The 23,374-nt window shown below is 39.6% G+C and overlaps 1 protein-coding gene and 1 non-coding gene across 2 annotated transcripts; one reads left to right on the top strand and one right to left on the bottom strand.

Annotated features, from left to right (window-relative positions):
- The first annotated feature begins 14,842 nt into the window (after nt 1-14,842).
- LOC140225560 (5S ribosomal RNA) lies at nt 14,843-14,961 on the top strand. The gene has a single exon (XR_011900606.1). It is a non-coding gene; the product is annotated as a 5S ribosomal RNA (ribosomal RNA).
- A 264-nt stretch (nt 14,962-15,225) lies between these two features.
- Nucleotides 15,226-22,668, bottom strand: LOC109030945 (uncharacterized). The gene is made up of 4 exons (XM_019042192.2): nt 22,156-22,668; nt 19,629-19,915; nt 18,204-18,578; nt 15,226-15,632 (listed from the first exon to the last, which is right to left on the bottom strand). The coding sequence occupies exons 1-4, from the start codon at nt 22,310-22,312 to the stop codon at nt 15,267-15,269; spliced, it is 1,185 nt and encodes a 394-aa protein (XP_018897737.2). The 5' UTR covers nt 22,313-22,668; the 3' UTR covers nt 15,226-15,266.
- Between the last annotated feature and the right edge of the window lie 706 nt (nt 22,669-23,374).

Raw genomic sequence — 23,374 nt, forward strand, 5'->3', positions numbered from 1 at the left:
TGACTATTATTAAATCAGATTTAATGTTCAAACTGAGCAAAATGTATTATTAGGGACCCTTGAGGGTTGCTGAGTCCAGGAATTACAGATACTTCCAAAAAATTCACGTTTTTAAAATTACAGCTCCGGACAGGACCACAGAGCGGCCGGTCGGCGCTCAGTGGGCCTCTAAAATAGCGCTACGGAGCTGTAATTTTAAAAACGTGAATTTTTTGGAAGTATCTGTACTTTCTGCACTCAGCGACCCTCAAGAGTCCCTAATAATGCATTTTGCTCAGTTTGAACATTAAATCTAATTTAATAACAGTCAAATCCGACTTTTTTGCGCGCGAAAGTCGGTCGGCGCGCGTTGAGCGGAAACTTCAATCGATCATAACTCCGGAACCGTTCGGTTCCCCAGCTTATACGACCACTCGTTGGATGCGGAAAAAGACGAACAATTTAAAAAACTGGTTTTGGTTTAAATCAAAAAATGTGAAATTTCAGTTTAATCTGTTTAAAAAAAATTGTTTTTCCTCAAAAACTGAAAAAAAGCACATAAGTTAAGTTAAAAATTTAATTTTGGGATTTTGACCTTTAGAATCTTAAAGTATGCAATTTTAGACGATTTTTCGTCCAAACCGGGCCTCAATATCTTGTTTCGTTCGAAAGATATCGAGGGTCACAGGTTTTGACTTCCACCCCCCCTAGCGCCCCCCAAAATTTTTTGGGGGTCTGAAAATTTGGGGAAAGAAGCGCTCCAGTATTAGTAACTGATAGACGAAGTTTGAATAAGTTTTAGTGGGGGGGCGAAAAATGTCGTTTTTGCATACGGCTCTTTCCCCTAAAATCAGCAAAAATGCGCCTTTTGAAAGGTAGTTTTTGAAGAAAACGTTAATTTTACGACCCAAAAATTAAGCTAGAAAAAACGAGGGAGGGTGATTTCGGTAGGATTTTATGCTCTTTTTGCTGGGGTTTTTTTTCGTGGAATGAACCGCTGAGGAGATATTTGCAAAAATCTAATCGTGGGTTTTCCCAATTTTGAAAAATTCAAAATGCCGACGTCCTGAGCACCAGACAATTTTCCTTAAGTTAATATGGGCATTTTCGGACTTCTGTAGCATACCTAGGAATCGAAAAAAATTGGTTTGGTTCAAAGGACAAATCAAAACTGGAAATTTGTTGTGCTGTGTTATCTTTCTTTTTGGGGGAAGAAGAGGGGGAAGGACGATAGACGCAATGAATTGTGTACGTTGTTTACGCTGTATGATTTAATCTGTGTAGAAAAGTGCGAAATAAGTACTTACATCCATCCAGCTAATAATAATTACTTAGGCCATAGACAATAATTTTAGTGGTCACTAATCTAAATTCAAGTAATGATAATAAAACTATACAACAAAGATAGATAAATCAAATGTGTTGAATAGTTAATAATTAATTTGTTTTTATTCATGTGCGTAACCATTCAATTTGCAGTGGATGTAATGAAAGTATCTGTGGGGTATTTTCTGTGACGAAATTAAAATACACTTTGCATAAGGGGATGTAGGGAATGGTTACCTACTAATCGGTTACTGGTTACTGGTTTATTCTTAATCTAACAGTCTTGGGTGCCATTTTAGTATTGTCTTCAGCCATCGGACGATGCTTACGCTCCGGCCGAGGAAATGGCTTTGTATGGATGGAATTTTCTGACCTTGTTATAGTTGGTTGCTATTTATCCCCCAACGCGGGGATTTCGGCGATGGCAGAGTCTCTAGACTGCCTTACGGTAGATTTCGGCCCCTTAAACAAAAGAGTTTTATTCATGGGAGATTTTAATGGAAGATCGGAAGAGTGGGGGGACCGCCTAGCCAATCAGCGTGGCACAACGCTTTCTGATTGGATCGCTTCGAACAACTATGTGATACATAATGTGAATTCGGGACCCACTTTTCGTAATACGAGGGGCGGCGAATCGGTTGTAGATCTGGCAATTACAAATCAAAAATTGGCACCGTCCGTGCTAGAATGTACAGTGTTACAGGATGATTATCTAAGTGATCATCAACCGATACGGCTGTCCGTGCGCACTAGGGGTCGTTCTTACGTCCCGCCGCAAAAAATACTGCCCCGCTGGCGCGTCAGAGACGGGGACCTTGAGGAATGGTCCAAGTTTTTCCAGGGGCAGACCACTCCTGGTGTCATTGACCCTGCGGAGTGTACTCATGTGCGTAACCATTCAATTTGCAGTGGATGTAATGAAAGTATCTGTGGGGTATTTTCTGTGACGAAATTAAAATACACTTTGCATAAGGGGATGTAGGGAATGGTTACTTACTAATCGGTTACTGGTTACTGGTTTTTTCTTAATCTAACAGTCTTGGGTACCTAATGACCTATAGATGCTTTGGAGCCAATTAACTGTCATGCAATACATTTCTAAGAACTTATTAAATACATTTCCTTTAACTTATTTTTCTGGGTGAAATCGTATTTGTAGTGAAAGAGTCACTTTTATCATCCATGTTACTCTTTCAGGTACTGAGTACATCACTTCCCTCCAAGAAATAATGGAGAACCAAGTTTGCAGAAAGTATCCAAAAGAGTGTCATGGACACAATCGTAAAAGAAGCTACAGAGAAATTTTTATCCTGGCTAGGAAAAAATATGTAAGTATACTAAGCACTAGATACATGGAAAACATATCTGAATTAGAAAAATACCTATGTGGGCATGTCAGGTTGCAAAAATGTCTGTGTACCTATACCTACGTTTCTTTATGCAAGGTTAACAATAATTATCAAAATAATTTGCATCGCTCTAATTCGATTGTGAATGCAAAAAGAGAATTTACAATACATTTTTTTTTTCGATATTTCATAATCCGTTGTGTCTCTAGATCACTTATTTCGGTATGTTTTATGTTTAAAAGTAATATTTATTTGTTAGAGAAAGTATGGCATATTTGCAGAGAGTTAGAAATATAAATCTAGGATTTTCCCTGGCAATATTGTGTTTTCTCCAGCAACTGTGAGGGACAAAATGCATCTCTCCGCGAAGCAAATTTTACAGCCGTTATTTAGACATATGGTATGTATTGCTCGAATAATTTTCAAAGGCCCTGATAACGGATAACTTGATAAGGCCATCTGCACGATCACATAATTTCGTTTAGCATTAATACGTCCAATTGGATGTATTTTTATTTATGCTAAAAGGAACTATGTATGCTCGTACAGGAAAGATGGGGTGTGCTCGTGGTGGGCGCTGGATAAGAAACAATGTAAGTATTAGTGTAGATATAGTTCCTTTTCAGAAAATGAAAAAAGAGATTTTACATTAAATCAAAAGGGGCTGTTAGCGCTAACTCATGAGCCGTGGGCATGTGACAAGAGTGTGGACAGGGCTCTTGAGCCATGAGTTGAAGGCCCGCGTTCTTCAATATATTCCTCGCCGCTGACGTCACTGGCGCTTTATGATTCCCATTCATTCTTATGGCCATCCATTAACGAGCACACCCATCTTTCCACTTGCACATAATTCCTTTTAGCATAAATACGTCAAATTCATTTTTAGCGCCATAAAGCACGAGAGGCTTGGCATTTTTGCATTATCATGCCACTTTGTCGAAGTGTAGATATATATGCGGCCAATGCTGAATATTTAGAACACTGCACGGATATACGTGGCGCGGAAATTACCATTGAGTTGAATGCCTGTCATGTTCTATGCACAAACACTTAGTCCCTTTTCATCGATGAGAGGAGAACAGATTTCACACCGAGTAATACACGACAAATAACCTAAAATTAATATTCTCGTCATATTAAGCAATTTTACTTCAACACTGCACCAAAGAGACATGGAGCACAGGTTACTTAGTGATTCGAATAATCTAGGTACAAACCTGGAGTCAGGGTTCTCTATCTCTAAACTCATCGTGATTGAGCTTATATACAGAGTTAAAACAGATTGTAGGTTGATAATCGTTGATATCTCTAAAGATAGGGAATTCTCATTACATAATCGATACTAGCTCAAACACAAGGAAGGGCCAAAGGAAATATTAAACTTGCATAAGAAACAAGTGCACGACTTTTGAAAAAAAAAAAAAGAAACGTAAGTTTCCGGTCTAGACTAACAATAAGTATCGTTTCTCGTGAGAACATGCTGATTTTTACGGGGAGGGGAGGGGCTTTATTTTAGTTCGATTCATGCAACTAAATATTTTAGTAGTTTCCAGCCATTTTAAACAAAAAAGATACCTGGGTGCAAAACATCTCTGACACAGCGATTCCTGATTTTGCAATTTTATGGGATTTGCCTTGTAACATGCTGAAAATTCACTGAAATTTTTAAACAAATCCGCTCCGCCGTTTTCATGCAATAAATTAAATTGCCCAGTTGCCAGTAACGCGGTCCAATGGAGATGTTGCATGTGTGAGGAATTTGCGATTTGACTATTGATTCTTAGGTAAAAGTTTGCGAGAAACACGATGGTGCCGCTGGTTTTCTCTGAAATCAACTTCCAAGCTCAAAAAAAGCTCTCAAGTTGAGGCAAAAATGGAGGGGATCTCCCACGCTATCCTGAGAGTCCACCAATACATCAAGACAAACTCTCCATGCAAAGATAGAGAGCAAATACATTGACACGGCTGCCACCTTATTTGGGGACTCCAAAACTAAAAACACGGCTACCCTGTTAATGTATTCGCACCCTATCTTTGCATGGAGAGTTTGTTTTGATGTAGAGGTGGACTCTCAGGATAGCGTCGGATATCCCCTCTATGTTGGCCTCACTTTGAGAGCTTTTTTTTGAGCTTGGGAGTTGATTTCAGAGAAAACCAGTGGCACCATCGTGTTTCTCGCGAACTTTTACGTAAGAATCAATCGTCAAATCGCAAATCCCTCACACATGCAACATCTCCATTCTACAATAACTGCGGCACACCATTGAGATTCCAAATTTACAAAATGAAACATAATGTTGATCAAGTTTTCTCGTAATAGGACAGTATGTAAGGGAGAACGGTGAAAAGTCCTGATTGGAGTTACGGCGTTTTTCCTGTGAAAAAATCAAAGAACCCCGTCAAAAATGCGTCATGAGGGCAGAAGTTTGGTGACTAGGCGGACGTTCAGTACTTTCTGAAAAGTGGTGTCGCATCACATCGGTGAAATTTAAGCCTACTATCAAAGCTGTCCGAGGCGGGGGTGGTAGGCGAACCCTCTGAAGTGGGGGGGGGGGGGGTGATTGATAAACTCGCCGCCTCGGGTTTCGGGCCCGATTTAAGCCGGCAAAAAAACTTTTCTTCTCCATCGAAAGGGCGGTCTCTGATCCGGGTTAACGGGCTGATTATCGGAACCGTTTCATTGCCTCTTTTTCACCACTCTGTGGGGCCATATCCGAATTTCCATGTTGGATAAATAACAGAGAGTAACTGCTTACTAGAAGAAAGCACTAGCTTCTTCATTTTTTTAGTACGTATAAACTGCGGGCCAGTTATTGTTTATCGACAAAACTATAGACAAAGAAGACAGAGGGGACATGGAGAGATCCTATTGGTGGAGGCGAGTGGCTACAATGCTGCCGTGCTAAGCACCGCAGGCCGCCCGCCGTATGAGCCTTCAGGTGTTGCCAAATTTCCTCCGGCAAATCACTAATTTTCGGGAAAAGTTTTGAATATTTATCTGTCAATTTATCAGATAATTTTGTTTGTGATTTGATCAAATTTCAAGGGAAAAATTTCAGAATTTTTCTAAAAAGTGAAAATTTTATTGAGGGAAATTTGGCAGCTCTCGAATGTTTATACGGCGTTCTTCCTTGGCACGGCAGAAAGGAGGTAGGTATAGCCTGACGAACGGCAACTCATGAAAAATCCCATACTGTCAGTCTATCAATTTATACCAATAGGGTCGCTTTATACTCCTCACGTCTTCTTTGTCTATCACTTTGTCTATCAATATCAATAATCAATCCGCTGGTGAATTAATTGAGACGCATATATTTCATAAAATATAGGGACAAGCATAGCGTACGGATTATTCAAGATCAACATAAAATGAGACTAAGACCGCAAAAGTAGAAATATAAAATAAAACATCCGGGACGGTTCGTAGTGTTACGACTGAATTTTCAACCGGAAAAAAAGGAAAATCATAAAAAGACAGAAACCAGCCCTCACCGCTACTACAGTGAAACTTACAATAACGATGTTTCACAAAGCTGCATGGTTTTTTTTTAAATTTCCTTTTTTCTGGTTGAAATACTTTTTTTTTACTTAAAAAAGCGCTGTTTTGCTATCGTCAAGTTTAAGTAAGTAAGTTAAAAAAAAAAAATAAAAAAAAAAAAAAAAAAAGTTCACTTAACTAAAAAAAAACTTACTCAAATTTAAGTCCACACGCATTTGAATGAGAAAACCAAATTTTGTCGATAAAGAACGACATTTTAGGTCAAAAAAATATCCCAAGAAAGTTTTTTTCAGTCTAGTCTCTCTTTTGTTCTCTTCCCAATCAGTTAACACATGAGCCTTTTTTCAATGTGCTCGTCGTTCACATTCACAACCATTCACATTGATACTCCAATGACTCGAGCCGAATTTTTAGTAGCAGAGTCCACTGTGCTCCGTGCACCCCCCCCCCCCCCCCTCCACCCGGTTAAACCCGGGTGATTTGAAGCAAAGCGTTACTTATGACTGGTGGGCATCGATTTCAGATTTCCCGCCGTCAGCGTCGCACAGTGGGTCAACAGGAGAGGTCGGAAAAAAATTGGAAAATTGAAACGCTTATAACTCCGTTTATGCGACAAATCGAGGTTATGAAACTGATTCCAACGGTTTCCTTGTAAAATTTACTACCATTAGCACCCCTCGAAGTTTGAGATGTGGCGAAATAAACGTCTGAATTTGCAATTTTAGTGAAACATGTCATTTCCATTCCCTCTAATTGACTCGATCTACTGTGCGTCGACGCCTACGAGGCGCGACGCGATGACCTTCCGACGAGCGTTTAACATGACGAAATCCCGCAAAAGCCCATCAGCCGCCCAGTGGATCGAGTCGATTAGAGAGTTCGGACATGAAATTTTTGACTGAAATGGACCACTAGACAAGATATGAATTTCAGCATTCGGATACATGTGTCTTTACAATATTTTCACGTAAAACACGATGCGCAAGACGAAAATTACCGAAATCAACTCCCTCCGAAGATATTTAATGATTCTTGGTGCATGAATTGAAACCACCCGCTCATTAAAACTCAATGCTCTACGTGATTCACATCGCGTGCTAAACGTTATTATGAACGTCTCTGCGATAAAAAATCTGGCAACCTCGATCTTGACGCTTCGGCTCAGCTATAGCAAATTACTTATAGTTTGAACAACACATGGTGGGATTTGAACATTGCTCTATTGAGAAGCTTGCAGAAACCGTTGTAGTGCGCGATTTGGCTCACGTAGAGCTTTGAGTTTCTTGTGAGCGGCCAGTTCAAATTCCTCGTGACCAATGTGAGATAAAAATGTTAATATCTACGTTAGGAGTTGGTTTCAGTAATTTTCGTTGCGCGAATCGTGTTCTACGTGAAATTCTGGTGAAGAAACATGTATCAGAATGTTTAAATTCGTACCTTGTCTAGTGGTCCATTGCAAATTTTGATGTTTATCTCGACTTGTGTTAAATTTTGAGTGGTGCTTTTAGAAGAAAATTTAACGAGGCAACCAATGGAACCACTTTCAGGACCTCAAAATTGTGTATAAACTGAGTTATAACCTCTTAAAAATTCCAAACTTTGTCCGACCTCCCCTATGGACTCGATCCACTGTGTCGCATAACGACGCTCCTCTAATATTTATTCCCCGTGAGACCGCGAGGCGAAGCGTTTTATTTGGACCGCGTTTAGTAGAAAGGAGCCAAGCCGCATCAGCTTTTGCCAAATTTTACGTGGCAATTCAATTTTCAACGGGAGAACGTTTGCGCAGATTTCTTTGAAAATTTTAGGGAATTTGCTTCGCACTATGCAGAAAATTCACAGAAATTTACACATAAATCCACACAACCGCTTTTGTGTTAAAAATGTAATTGCCTGGTTAAACTTGGCAATAGCTGATGAGGCTAGGTTCCTTTCTGCTTAGCACGGTCCATTTGCCGATTTGAGTAAAATTGAACTCCACCGAACGGTCGTTATGACTCCCGGATGAGACGAGCCCCTTCAAATACAAGATATGCAACCAGCCGAGCACACTTTGGAGGGAAAATCGCGCTATTTTAGCCGATGTCACACGATCAAACTGTGCAATCAGTTCATAGACGTCAAGTGCTGAGATTGGTCCAAGTCGTCGAACAAGCCAATCACAACAACTGACCTTGAGGATGCGACGGCTTCATTTGATGGTATAACACCAGCTAATCACGTGAAGCATACACGGTGCGCAGAAGATCGAGTCAATAAGAGAGGTCGGACAAAATTCGGAAACTTTAAACGCTTATAACTCCGCTCATACAAAACCACGATGTTCTAAAAGTGGCTCCATTGCTTCCCTTGTGAGATTTTCTTTTGTAAGCACCCCTTGAAATTAAAAATGTGACGAAATAATCATCAAAGTTTGCACGGCCGGGCTACACGAAGCGATAAAAAATTATACAGCCGGGCTATAGTTCCTATCGCCGGGCTTCACGCTTTATCGCCTGGCTGTTGCATTTTTGCCATCGGCAGTAAAAGGCTATAAGAAATTGTGTGGAAATTATTGTGCTTTGTAAATCCTTAAGTTTGTACGGAATCACCCTAATATTTACAAAACGCACATTATATTTTCCTTTACTGCATATTTTTTTTCATCAATTAAAATGAGAATAATCCGTACAGAGTGTGCAAACATTTCAAAGTCATGAGTTGAAAAACGCTGACTCCACGAGATTAAATATTAGAGCCTAACACAAAGCGGAGCGGCGCGGCGGCGCACTGGCGCCTACAAACCTAACAGGGATACTTCACGCATTGCGCAATGCGTGAAGTATCCCTGTTAGGTTTGTAGGCGCCAATGCGCGTTCAGCGCTGACTGCCCGCCCACCGCGCCGCGCCGCAGCGTACCGCGGCGCTTGAAGCAACTATTTCACACCAGAGGTATTGCACAGTATCATAAGAAATTGAGGGCGCTCCAACATATTAAGAATGACAGGCATCCTTCAAAAGTACGGAGCTTTCCTCGCAAAATAAATCAAGATACTACGGCACAAAAAGAGAGCGGTAGTCCAAAAACTAACTAAGTCCTGGTATCCGTATTTAGTAACGTTTAGTATTAACGTTATCGTCTGGCTGTTGCTTAATCGCCATCGGCTATAAAGGCTAAAAGAAATTGTACAGCAGGCTACAGAAGCTATTGGAAATCTTACAGCCGGCTGTAGGTCTATAATATTTTGGAACACACATTCTACTACCAATTTTTACCAGGGAACTTAGGATAATTAATGGTAGGATAGTTCAGACTGATTCTAGAACTTGCAATTATCTGGAAAATATCAGTGGTGTAAGTCGGCAATCACATAACTCGGATTGCGAAGTCGCAGACTTCCCGTCATACTTTATTTTTGAACGGAAAACTTTTCATACTTAATGGCAGTTTTTCAAAACTGCCGTGATTTTCCTTCTCTGTGCGAAAAAAATTCTGTATAAACTTCGAGGAATGATGTCAATGTGTTCTGCCTTAAAAAAATAACATAGAGGCGGAGATTTTTAGACACCGCAAACGAGATACGTGATTGCGGACATACGCCGTCGATATAGAGTTAAAGATTGAAATAGGTATTAAGTAGAATTTTGTAAAAGCAACCGATAACAAAATCAATAAAGAGACATAAAAAGAAAGATCATAAAAAAAATTTCCTTGCTGTATAATGATCTATCATTATTTTGAAACCCTATTTCTTACAATTACTCCTGAAAAAGAATAAAAATCTGTTTTTATACTTTAAAAATACGTTTTTTAATTTTTTATACTCGGTTTTAGATTGAGTTTCGATTGTGTTCACTTTTTATGTCTTGTTTTTTTGCGATGCACATGTATAGTCCTAGTTGTGTGTGTTCTTGAGTCCGTCACCCAACCCCCCCCCCCCCACCCACCCATGCGACATTACAAATGCAGCCTTTAAATCGAAACAGGGAGTCCTGTATTTTGGGTTTGACGTCGGAGGTAAACGCAGCGAGTATGGGTGGGATGGGTGTGTATGGAGCGTTTGTTTGCGTATCATCAAAGTGAGTGATGTTGAAGTGGCTCCCCTCATTCCTTGCCATTACTACCGATTGCGGTCAAGGGGCTTCACAAATACGAGTTGCACCGACGGACCATCCACCAGAGGCAAATTCGTGAAATGGAGATGTTGCATGTGTGAGGAATTTGCGATTTGACCAATGACTCTTGTGTAAAAGTTCGCGAGAAACAGGATGGTGACACTGGTTTTCTCTGAAATCAACTCCCAAGCTCAAAAAAAGCTCTCAAAATGAGACCAAAATGGAGGGGATATCCCACCCTACCCTGAGAGTCCACCTCTACATCAAAACAAACTCTCAATGCAAAGATAGGGAGCACATACATTAGCAGGGTTGCCGTGTTTTCAGTTTTGGAGTCCCCAAATAAAGTGGCAGCCCTGTCAATGTATATTTGCTCCCTATATTTGCATGGAGAGTTTGTTTTGATGTAGAGGTGGACTCTCAAAATAGTGTGAGATATCCCCTCCATTTTGGCCTCAACTTGGGTTTTAGCGGCTCTGGTGCTTGCACTAGAGCTGCTATTCCGGACGGTCCCAGCTGGGGAGTATCAATGCAGCATGTTACATTGTAGAGACCGCGCGTTGGTTGATGGGAATCGGCGCCATTTTCGGCTATGTTCCTTGTCATGACTTTATTTTATTGCATACTGTTTTATTGTTAGTCAATGCTATGTTGTGTATTGTATTTTTGGAATCATGGTGATACAGTCAACAATTCAAAACTTGTTTGTGCTTTTATCTCGTGATGGAAAAAATGTACTTTACGTTCAAAATTTGAAAATTTGAATTTTAAAGTTTTCGCGGTTAAGGAAGCTTTAACCACTGGGTTGGAGCTTCCTAGTCATTTACTCGATATCAGCTGATAGCAAACAAAGGTTACCAGGGAAACCGTAAACGTCTAACAACTATCGTGGCCATTGGGGCGATTATTGAAATGATATCGACTTTATGTCGCCGCTTACGACAGGACATAGCCCTATCTTAACTGTGTAATATATCGCAATTCGATATTGTTTTGATTTTTAAAAGGAGCACTTCATTCATACAGTTCCGATTAGTTTTGGCGAACGGGCCCTTAGCCTGCTTAGTACGTATAATCCCAAAACGCAGGAAAATAGATTGTAGGAAAATATTTGCATCGGAAAATCGTAACAATTTTCCCCTAGATGTCTTCCATTCCGGGTACATATTTATTGAAAACGGCGAATTTTTCAACAGTCCTATTTTTATCTACAACATCTAAGTGGCCCTTCATAATCATTTAATTTTGGCCCCTGGCCAGAAAAAGGTTCGGAAATTGCAGTGATTTTGCCGAAAATGCTGAAGTAAGTAAATTTGGGCATTTTTTTTCCTTCTTCAAACTCTGTGGAGAAGCACTTCTCCTCCAGTACATCTATTTTTTTACTTATCTCTCGCAAGGTACATTTACAGAAGGTGTGTTCCAGTATTAACAGTTCAGATTCGTTGTTTTTTTATTATAACGCTTATTTCGGAAAGCAATTATTACATTGTTCAATTCTACTGACTTTCAACACTCGATTATACTCCCGGCAAATTCTGCAGCAGCGTTTCAAATGTTGACTCTAATGCTTCCAACAGCCATCCGATGTCTAAGAGTTTATTCCTAGATTTAGGGATTTTCCGGAATTTCCAGGGATTTAGGGATTTTTCAGGAAATCTACGGATTTTTTTTTGATGAGGTAAAGTTACCAAAAATCAACTTTTTAACCTCAATTCTAGCTTCGACAATCGAAAACATTTTTTCATCTATATTTTGTAGGCCTTTTTGGCAACACTATTTTCCCCGCAAATAAGCCGGAAATTAAAACGATTGCGTCCTTCGATGTACTTAACATTCAACTGCATTCAACCTGTTAATAATAAGAAATCAACTAATATTCTTTCATTTTATTGGTCTGGATTAGCACTGCTTTCAGAGAGCGCCAAAATTCAAACGAGCCAATCAGATTTAAATATTGCAAATCGCTACATCGAATGACATCATGATTCTTCATAAAAAAATGGCGCTTTTTGCAAAATCTAGGGATTTTTTAAGTATATTTGAGCAAATCTGGGGATTTAGGGATTTTTAGCGAAATCTAGGCATTTTTTTTCTTCCCCGCTAGGGATTTAATATCGGAAGACTGGCTTCCAGTATCGTAGCGTTGATCGTCGCTGATGTCGAAATGGAACCTAATGCCGGACTTACTGTAACACCTCCATTCCTCAATTCCGGTGAGGAATACGTCTCTACCCTTAACTCAATATAAATATACAAATTGATAAGTGAGTGCTTTAGTCTCCTGAAAACAGAATTGCGAAACTTAAAATTGGAGAAAAATGATGAGTAAATGAAAAAATGGAACCAATTGATGGGATATGTCGCATGCCATTCTGACACAAAATATGGCGTCTATCGAATCACCTTAACTAAATAAAATAACCAAATTTTCAACTCTCAAACTATCAACTATCAACTATCAAAATTCAAACTATCAAAATTTCCAACAATGACAAAAATGATTGTAATATACCTATAATGTAATGAAATATACACGCTCTAATCATTTAATTTGTATTACCTTTATGTTATGTACCTACATGTTATACTATTTTTATAATAAATTTTGCCAACATGCTTTTCAATTCAGTCTACAACATTTCATTCCGACGTGGCAATAATGATTTATAATGCCCCTAAACATTAAAATGAATTACAATAGTAATGCCGCATTATAATGTCGTATTATACATCGCAACGATTCATGTCCTACTGATTATTGATTATTGTAAGATGAATTCTGTTTTCTCTGATTGTATGTTTCATACGTGCGAAGCAAGTACGGGTCACTAGAAACGTGGTTCGTACGGGTGGCTGATGAAATTGATCTTCGAATACCTTTTGATGAGCTAGGGAAATGGAACCATCTGCATCTCATGGACAATAAATAGTTGCCGTAATTAAGGTCATCCCGTGATTAAGGTGCCGTGATTTAAGTCATAAATTCTTCATCTAATTCTTGATTCATCTCCAAAATGTCTGCTAAAGCTTTCATGCGCTTCTCCTTGTATGCATGAATGAGCAAATTGGGTATCGAACAAGCGGACACTTTTTGAAAATTTAGATGATTCTGGACAATATCGTACAGAAGTCCACGAGCTGCAGATAGAACCATTACCTCTAGCTCATCAAAAGTTATTCGAAGATCATTCAACAACCTCTTTGACAAGTTGCAAAAACTTTTCGTTAACAATAGTGTCACACGGTACTAGGAATATTTACTATTTAACGAACCTTATATTTCCCTGACTCAGTCCTAAATTATAGAAGTATGCGTTACTTTTCCAGCAATCCAAAAAAACAATTATACAAAAAACCAATACCTACACTTTCAGATATAAAAATGCAAATTTTTTGCAGCCTCGCTAAACGACTTATCAACCAGAGATTTTTTAGGAAGCGGACCTCCAAAGAGCTTTCAAAATTAAAAGTATACAACAAGTGATAATGCCATGTATTCGCCATATCAAAGCCCAATACACATTTATACACCGGCTACGTAAATCTGCTAAGTTACAAAACATGAATCGACAGTTGTCGGATTGTACATCAATGACAAAATGTGTCTAGGCCCTCATTCTTGACTACAACTACTGCCCCCAGAGCCGCTCTCCGACGCCAATGCGTTGGAGCTTCCTGCTTGTTTTTTTTTAGCTTGGGAGTTGATTTCAGAGAAAACCAGTGGCACCATCGTGTTTCCCGCGAAATTTTACACAAGAATCAACAGTCATATCGCAAATTCCTCACACATGCGACATCTCCATTGAGGGGAGCTATCTCCTCAATATGTACAGAGAAAAAGTCACCACGGTGTTGTGCAAACGTCATCTCTGTGTGACTTTGTTTCCTAGTGTCCCTTTCAATTCGACGGACGAAAATTTGCGTAAAGTTGTGAAACCAGGGTGACTTGTCTGAATCAAATTATGGCACTGTCCGTTTTTGAAGCAGGGAGCTCTGGAATCGTTGTTTCCCTCACGACTGAACATAAATACACATCAATATTGCCATTTCACTTCGTAAATTGCATTTTTACAAGAAAAATCTTGAGTACGTGTAACGGAAAGCCTCACCAATTTTTCATCTGATTTTTTGGAAAAATTAGAGGAGTTCTAGTCCAAAATTGCGCAGGTATATTCTCGCAAAAATTGGATTGTTTCGGTCAATTTCGCAACTCTGGAATGGAGTTACGCCCTTCCGTCCGGGGAGCAACGAAATGTCATTTAGACCGCGTTTCATAGAGATGAACTAAGCCACATCAGCTACAGCCATATTAAACACGGCAATTTAATTTTTTATGAGGGAACGCTTGTGCGGATTCCTCTGAAAATTGTAAGAATTTGCTTCGTACTATGGAGAAATTTCACTGAGATTTTCGAGAAAATCCGCACAGCCGTCTTCATGTAAAAAAATTTCCCGATTAAATTTAGCAATAGCTGATGTAGCTTTGTTCCTTTCTATTTAACGCGGTCCATTATAAACAAACCTATCGGTAGAATTCGTCAAATCAAATCGTTTTCTCAGCATCCTATCACGAAAAACGACTACGAAACCGTATGTCAACGGCCATACCACGTTGAAAGCACCGGTTCTCGTCCGATCACCGAAGTTAAGCAGCGTCGGGCGTAGTTAGTACTTAGATGGGAGACCGCTTGGGAACACTGCGTGCTGTTGACTTTTTTATTTCGTTTTGGAATATGTATGAATAGCAAAAATCCAAGAACTAGACATCAAGGCGAAATTGCCACCACTCATCGGCATGCGAATTCCTGAAAGTTGTCTCGCCTTCTGTATCACAGGATGCACGGTCTACGTGATTCAATGTTTTTGTCAAAAACCAATGTTGCGATTCGTTAGGCACCGAATCGGAAGCTCCGAACTCAAATAAAATGACAGCTCGGAGGTTCGGGCACAAAAGTAGTACAGAGCCTCTAAATAAAATTCGCTTAAAATAGGACACATTTATTACCCCATCATATATGTTATTTCTTGGTCGCTTTCAAAGGAACACTCTTAAGCGCCACTGTCTCGACGGTGAGACCTGGTCCAAACCCTACGAGCACGCCCATCTCCAGCCCATCGCCTGTAGTGCTTCTCCCTTCACCCATCGACTTCTTCCTGAGTGCATCCAGGACGAAGAGGACGCATGGAGAGCCCATGTTCCCATATTCACTCAGCACACTCCAGCTCGCATCGAGCTTTCCCTCCGCCAAGCCGAGTTTCTCTTGCATCCCTCGCAAAATGGCCGCGCCTCCTGTGTGAACCGCGTAAAAAAGCTCGTTCCAGTTCTCCACGCCCAACGGAGCGAAGGTTTCGGCCAAGCACTGCTCGATGTTCTCAGCAACCACCTTAAATATTGAGCACAAATTGAATGCGGTGGACGCACGGGTCACAAGACAAAATGTTATCCTTTTTTTTTTAGCCAACGTGCGTTAAAAATCATCCTAAAGCTGAAAATCTCAATACAGAGGGAAAAAGCTTTTATGAGCACAATTTTCCCTCTAAGAAATACGCTGTTTACGCCGTAACTGGTGTTGTACCAAACAGCGTATATTTTTGAGGAAAAACTGTGCTTGTGTGTGAGCTTTTTCAGTTTCATACTGATATTTAAGGCACGTTGGGTAAAATATTCTAACATACTGTCTTAAATATTAAAGATTAAAAATTAAATTAACAGAATTTCGAAGGAAACCAATAAGAGATTTTTTTAGCCAACGTGCATTGAAAATCAGCCTAAAGCTGAAAATCTCAGTACAGAGGAAAAAGCTTCTATGAGCACAATTTTCCCTCTAGGGAATACGCTGTTTACGCCGTAACTGGTGTTGTACCAAACAGCGTATCTCTTTGAGGAAAGACTGTGCTTGTGTGTGAGCTTTTTCCCATTGTATTGAGATTTTCAGCTTCATACTGATATTTAAGGCACGTTGGGTAAAATATTCTAACATATACTGTCTTAAATATTAAAGATAAAAAATTAAATTAACAGAATTTCGAAGGAAACCAATAAGTGTGTGAGCTTTTTCCCATTGTATTGAGATTTTCAGCTTCATACTGATATTTAAGGCACGTTGGGTAAAATGTTCTGACATACTGTCTTAAATATTAAAGATTAAAAATTAAATTAACAGAATTTCGAGGGAGACCAATAAGAGATTAGGTCTGTTGCAAGCAAGAGCTACAGCCAGCTGAATACAATTTTTAAGGGAAAATTCGCTCAAAATTCACGTTGGGCACAGAAAGTCTGAAATCCACTCTTTAGAGCGCAGTCTCTGGAGTTTGTACCAAGTTTTTTCAGTTAGTCAATGACGCTAGTCAAATATCGGGTATTGCCTTCTAAGCGCCAAATAGACCACGTTTAGCGGAAAGGAACCAAGCTACATTAGCTATTGCAAAATTTAACTGGGCAATTTGACTTTTTACAACAGAACGTTTGTGCGGATTCTTTTGAAAATGTTGAGGAATTTGCCTCGTACTGTCCAGAAAAATCACCGCTTGCACAAAAATCTGCCTAACCATTTGCATGTAAAACATTAAATTTCTAATTAGATTTGGCGATAACTGATGCGGCTTGGTTCATTTCTGCTTAATGCGGCCCAAATGGTAATTCAGTTTGTATAACCCTACGCCTTCCAATTTCCCGAGATATATCTCTATTAGTTACAGTTCCAACTTGTATTTTTCTCATGTTCACTTTTTACATTTTGCAATTTTAGGGCAGCCCTCTTGTTTTTGAGGCACACTTTTCTATCGTAAAGAATTTATGCGGTTACAGAATTGGATCCCACGCGTGAATTACCTAAAAATTGATACCCCAACGGCCTATATCCGTAAAATTCAAATTTTTCATTTTTGAGAGGATCATTTAGAGGCTTTTTGGACAGCAATATTGGGTAATGTAGCATCGCATCCATGATATTGGACTCCATGATCACCTATATAATGTCCGGTTGCTCATCACGTCCAAGATCTTGGACTCCATGCTCACTTTAATGAGGGATAATTTTTTAGAAAAATCAAAGCGAGCATAGCGTCCAAAATTGTGGGATGTAGGTATTCTCTGACAACACAAGAGCATATGGTCCAAAAATTTATTCAGACAATTTTTGTGAAATAAAGACGTAAAAAAGTGTTTTCGTAAAAAATTGAGCATTGGTTAGGTTAGGTAGGTTAGGTTAGGTAGGTTAGGTTAGGTTAGGTTAGGTTAGGTTAGGTTAGGTTAGGTTAGGTTAGGTTAGGTTAGGTTAGGTTAGGTTAGGTTAGGTTAGGTTAGGTTAGGTTAGGTTGGGTTCAAGTTAGATTAGATAAGAGAGGTATACGATTTTCGATCATGGTGAACTATAAAAACTAGAAAAGGTCTACTTGCTATTGGACTCCATGCTCAAGCAAAGAAGTGAGAAGTTTAGCGATGAGCATGGAGTCCAAAATCTTGGACGAGATGAGCAGGCAAAATATATCAAGGGTGAGCATGGAGTCCAATATCATGGACACGATGCTACATAATCCAATATGCTTTTAAGGCCTAAATTGCAGTCCTAGAGAATGTTGGTCCTCAGAATCGGACGCTATGGGAAAAATTTCTCCAGAATCAATTGAATCAGTGAGAACAAAAACACACCTAACTCGAAAATGCTTAATTTCCATCAGAGACAATTAATTTACATAAAGTTCATTGCAGTTAGCGCATCTGCTCCAACTTAGACCTTTTAAGTCTCCATAAATACTTGTCTTTCGGCAGCAGCAAAAATCTTTTTCTTCAACTAACTTCTCCGCCTACTGTGCAGTTTTGCGAGTGTCTTGATTATTTTCATTTTTCTGAGTTGGTATGTGTTTTCGTTCTCACTGATTCAATCGTAATCGGTCATTGAATGAAAAAAAAATCTAAAAGTCGCAAAAAAGTCAAATGAAATTCTGATGATCACCTTGGGCGCAGCTTTGTTCCAAGAGACGCGAACCCCCGCCTCACATGTAACAAATCCAATAACATCCTCCGTATTTAAGATCTCTGTTTGAGTGGCTGATACTATTTCGAAGAGAGGCAATTGGCCTCTCGAGGGTTCCGAGTTACCTCCACCGTTGCCCCCACTAATAATCACGGCTGCAGCCCCATCCCCCATCAGTGCCGCCCCCACTAGAATGTCCATTCGGGTCTCAGAGGGTCCTTGAAAACGGCAAAGGCTGTAGATTTCGCAGCAAACGACGAGAACATGAGCGTCTTCGTTGTTTTCGACCACGTCTTTGGCCAGACGGAGCGCAGTCCCGCCGGCGTAGCAACCTTGCTGGTAGATTATGAATTTCTGAAAGTGTTACATGAAAATTTGGAGTTATGGATCAGTTGCGCTGGTGACAGAATCGTGTTTTGATGCTTGCTTCTTGTAGATTAGCCAAAGCTAAGAAGATCCGTCCAAACAGCAACTGTCTACGTTAAATGAATCAGTGAGTTCGAAAACACACCAACTCGGGTTTTCTTCGATTTTCACTTTTCTACGGTTTAGTAACACTTAGGGATAGATGCATCTGCACGCAAAAGGAAATTTCGAAATTGCAATCGGAAGTGCTCGAAACAGCGGCGGGAAAAGGAAAAAATCGAAGTATTTTATTGGAAATACCAATTTTTGGCCATTTCAAGGGAAAAGGGTGACCATCCGATTTTGCGGTTTTCTTTTTTCGGTTCAGTATACCTTGTACCAACAAGTTATATAAAAATTCAAGCGTTATTCAGGTCAAAAAATATACATTTTTCAGGGCTGACTGTGAAAAATCAGTATCTGAAAGTCGGTGAGAACGAAAACACACCAACTCGGAAATTTTTAAACGCTTAACTCTCTGTCATCAAACAAGGTGTATCGATTTCAACTTGGTGCTTTACAAAGTCTCTAAGTACTTGTCCTTTGACACCAAAAAGGGTTTTCTTCTAGAGTTTTCAACATATGTTTATTCTTTCATAAGTTTTTTGTTCATTTCTTATAAATAGAGGACCTTGTCCACATAGAGATAGGTTTACGGAACTTAACTTTCCTGCAAAGTTCCGTGAAATTTTGCTAGTAGTGTTGCCAGGGCTTTCGCAAAAAATGTATCCAACACGAGTATCTAAACGCGTCTTATACACCCCTCCCCCACCGGTACGTTCAGTTGATGGTTTTTATTGACGTTTCAAAACGAATGAGAAGGGGGCGGCAAAATACAGGCGGCCCATGGGCGGCAAGTAGGTAAATCCGGCCCCGACTTCGGGTCCCATGCACGAAGTTTTTTCTCCGTGCACACGCGTGTAAAGGCAATACTTTTTTCCTTCATTTATTTCATTTCATAGAAAATTGTTCTTTCACTACCATTATTTACACACTTACTTGAACCGATGGTTTAAGCCCGATAAGTTTAGCCAGGCGACGATCAGCACTAGGCGCGCTGATTTCCGACGACGTGCAAAATACGAGGTGCGTGATGCTCGCCGCGGGTTCGCCCCATTCTTCGATGGCTTTCATTGCCGCCTCCATGGCGAGCTTCGGTACTTCTTCTACAAGAATATCTTGACGAGCATCCAGGGATGGCGCTCCGTATGTACGGATGTTAGGGTTCTTTTCAACAATCTCCTCCATCGGGAGCATGTACCTCTTTTTAATTTTCGAATTTACACCTGTCGGATCAAATGGTAGATGAGGTGATGATTCTCTACGAGTAACATTCGTTCGTTGTACAGTGGAAAACAAAGAGGATGTAAAAGCAGCCCGAAACGGAAACAACAATCGAAAACACAGTAAATGCGGAAACAAGGCTAAAGTACAAAATACAAAGGCAGGACGTTTCGGTACCATACGGCACCATTATCAACTGCTAAAACAGAATTAAAATTAAAAAAGAAATTAAAATAAAAACCAGCAAACGGCGTTATATGGTGAAATTGGTATTGAAATGAGACTGCAGTGATAACAGAATCCACACAGAATGCAGTGTTCCTGTTATTACTGCAGTCTCATTTCAATACCAATTTCACCATGTAACGCCGTTTGCTGGTTTTTATTTGAATTTGTTTCTTAGTTTTAATTCTGTTTTAGCAGTTGATAATGGTGCCGTATGGTACCGAGACGTCCTGCCTTTGTATTTTTATTTTAGCCTTGTTTCCGCATTTTCCTGTGTTTTCGATTGTTCGTTGTACATACAACAGAATGGGTCAGTTAAATGGATAAAATAGCATTCAGGGGTGAACAATGAATATTGTTCCCGACAGCTTCAGGTGCACAACTATGGGTGAAATCATCAGGTTTTCTAAGTTGTAGAGTCCGAAAATGAGGTCATTTTTGAGCCTGCAACTCCCTGAGAACCTAATAATTAAATATGATGACCAGTGAATACGCGCAAATACCAGGAAAGCATCAGCGCAAAATGTGTGAACCAAAAAAAAAAAACATTGATAATTCATTCCAACAACTACCCAATTTGTCCGTTTTGATGCGCAAACTGATTTCCGAGTAGTTTTGGCGATAGAAAATATAGTCAATCTGAAATGCCTATCTCCGTGTACTTGAAGACCTAATAAATTGAGTATCGGCCCCCAAAAATACCATTAAACTATGGGGAACTAAACAGAACGCGATTTCAAAACTAATGCCACTGTCCACTGAGCGCAAAGCTAATCTTGGAACCGGGAAAGTAAGAACGGCTTCATTTTTCGATGCGCAACACGGACAACCTAGGAACACGAATAGTTGTATCCAGGCGCCTTAAAGATGACCCACTATGTCCTCTGTTGATCGACAATCAAAGCGTTTGGATAGGATTAGGTTCATTTTAAGGCGCCTGGATGCAACTATTCGTGTTCCCAGGTTGTCCGTGTTGCGTATCGAAAAAGGAAGGCGTTTTCACTTTCCCGGTCCTAAGAATAGATTTGCGCTCAGTGGACAGTGGCATTAGTTTTGAAAGCGCGTTCTGCTTTGCTCCCCATAGATTCCTAGTATTTTTGGGGGCCGATGCTCAATTTATTAGGTCTTCAAGTACACAGAGATAGGCATTTCAGACTGACAATATTCTCTATCGGTAAAATTACTCGGAAATCAGTTTGAGCTCATGAAGCAAGTTTAAAATACTCATCAAAACAGACAAAGTGGGTAGTTCTTGGAACGCATTTTCAATTTTTTTTTCGTTCGCACATTTTGCTTTTACGCATTCACTGGCCGTCATCTTGAATTATTGAGTTTTTGGGTAATTGCAGCTCAAGAATTACCTCATCTAACGACTCTACAAATTAGAAAACCTAATGATTTCAACGCTAATTGCGCACTTAAAGCTCTTCGGAATAATGTTCATTGTTCACCTCTTAAAGCGATTTTCAGCCGCCGTATTGGGTTTAAGCCTGACAATGGCCTTTAGGATATTTTTGACGGTTAATTTAGATTTTCCGTTCGAATATACATAGGAATGAGCATATTAAACTATGTGTTTGGAAACAGAAAGTTTTCCACCATAAAACCGCTATTATGGCTGATATCTTAAGTTTGGATGGAGTTGGTATGAATTTGAGATGACCATCACCAATTTCCCTTTTCTCGACATCAAAACAAGAGATTGATGTACGGCTCACGGCTCACGGCTCACATGCTCTTGAATATGGCTGTTTGGACTCCATCTTGCAGTAGGCACTATAATTTCTCTTTCATCAAAAAAACATCTATCTGCGTGTGGTAAGTTACGGCACATAAGTTGCTCCTCAAACGAGATAGCTCCTATTGCAAAATGCAGTTCGTCTGATCACTGTCCTCTAATTGCATTAGATTCTACCTTTAGCTAAAAAGGAAGGCGAAAGGATTTTTTTAGTAAGCCCAGTAATGAAGCTGGTACAAAAAGGAACGAAGTCAGGAATTTTCAATTGTGTATACTTACATATCCGTTTTAATTTGTCTTTCAAATGTGGCAAATGCTGGCTCTTGGTGATTTCAAAATAAAGCTCCGGGTAATCAGCCTGCAGGTAGCAGGTAGGTGGGTTTGCTGTACCAATTGCTTGAATTAGAGCTACTTTCTTTCTTCTTTCACTTTCCATGTTTGAATACGACTTCTTAAAACAATAATGATACCGTCTAAGAGAGACGGCACAAACAGCTCAGTCAAGTGAATACTTTATGTAGACTGCACTTTCCAATGTTTAAAGAAAATTACAAGTAGACAACATTCTCCCAACGGGCAAAACTGGATAAAACAAAATGTGAGATTGTCAGCGGATTACACAGGTCCTATATACTGATGCAGTTTTGCACGTCTGCCAAGGAACAAACGGTATTTATCTGTCTTTAAGTGATGCCAGTCAAATTTTTCAGATTTTTTCCTTAAACGGAGACTGGAAAATCCGTATACCGACGGTGTAAGTCCGGAACCACGTATTACATATCGACGGTGAAACTACCAAACCACGTATCTCGGTTTGCGACGTCGCAGACTTCCTGTCATACTTTATTTTTTGAATGAAAAACTACTTAACGTCCAGTCTTGAAAATTTCTGTGATTTTTCCTCTTCGTGCGAAGAAAATTCTGTGAAAATTTCAAGGAATGATATTGATTTGGTCTACTTCAAAAAAATAAAATGCGTGCGTAGATTTTTAAACACCGCAAACGAGATACGTGGTTTGGTAGTTTCACCGTCGATATGCGGTGTTTGAAAATCTCCGCTCTTATTTTATTTTTTCAAAGGAGAACAAAGCGACATCATTCCGTTAAGTTTTCGCAGAATTTTCTTTTTCCAGGAAAGAAAAATTACGGCAGTTTTTAGGAAATGCCATTGAGTAATTTTCCATTCAAAAAAATGAAGTATGACAGGAAGTCTTTCACTTCGCAAACCGATATACGTGGTTACGGACTTATATAGTCGATTTATCTGTCGTCTTTCAGTGCCTGCTAGTCAAATGTTTCTGAATTATCTGATTCTTTGCTAAAACGAACACCGGAAGATTTGTAAATAGCTCGTGCATTTTCTGCACATGGAGCATAGGACTATACAAAATTAAATATTAGAAATTAAACCACACATCTACATTTTTCCAATTTTGCTTAAATGTCTCTGAAAATAGTCCGCGTTTTATCAGGTCCGTACCTTAGTACTTTACGTTAT

This window comes from Bemisia tabaci, chromosome 9 (genome assembly GCF_918797505.1).
Source record: "Bemisia tabaci chromosome 9, PGI_BMITA_v3".
Lineage (NCBI taxonomy): Eukaryota > Metazoa > Arthropoda > Insecta > Hemiptera > Aleyrodidae > Bemisia > Bemisia tabaci.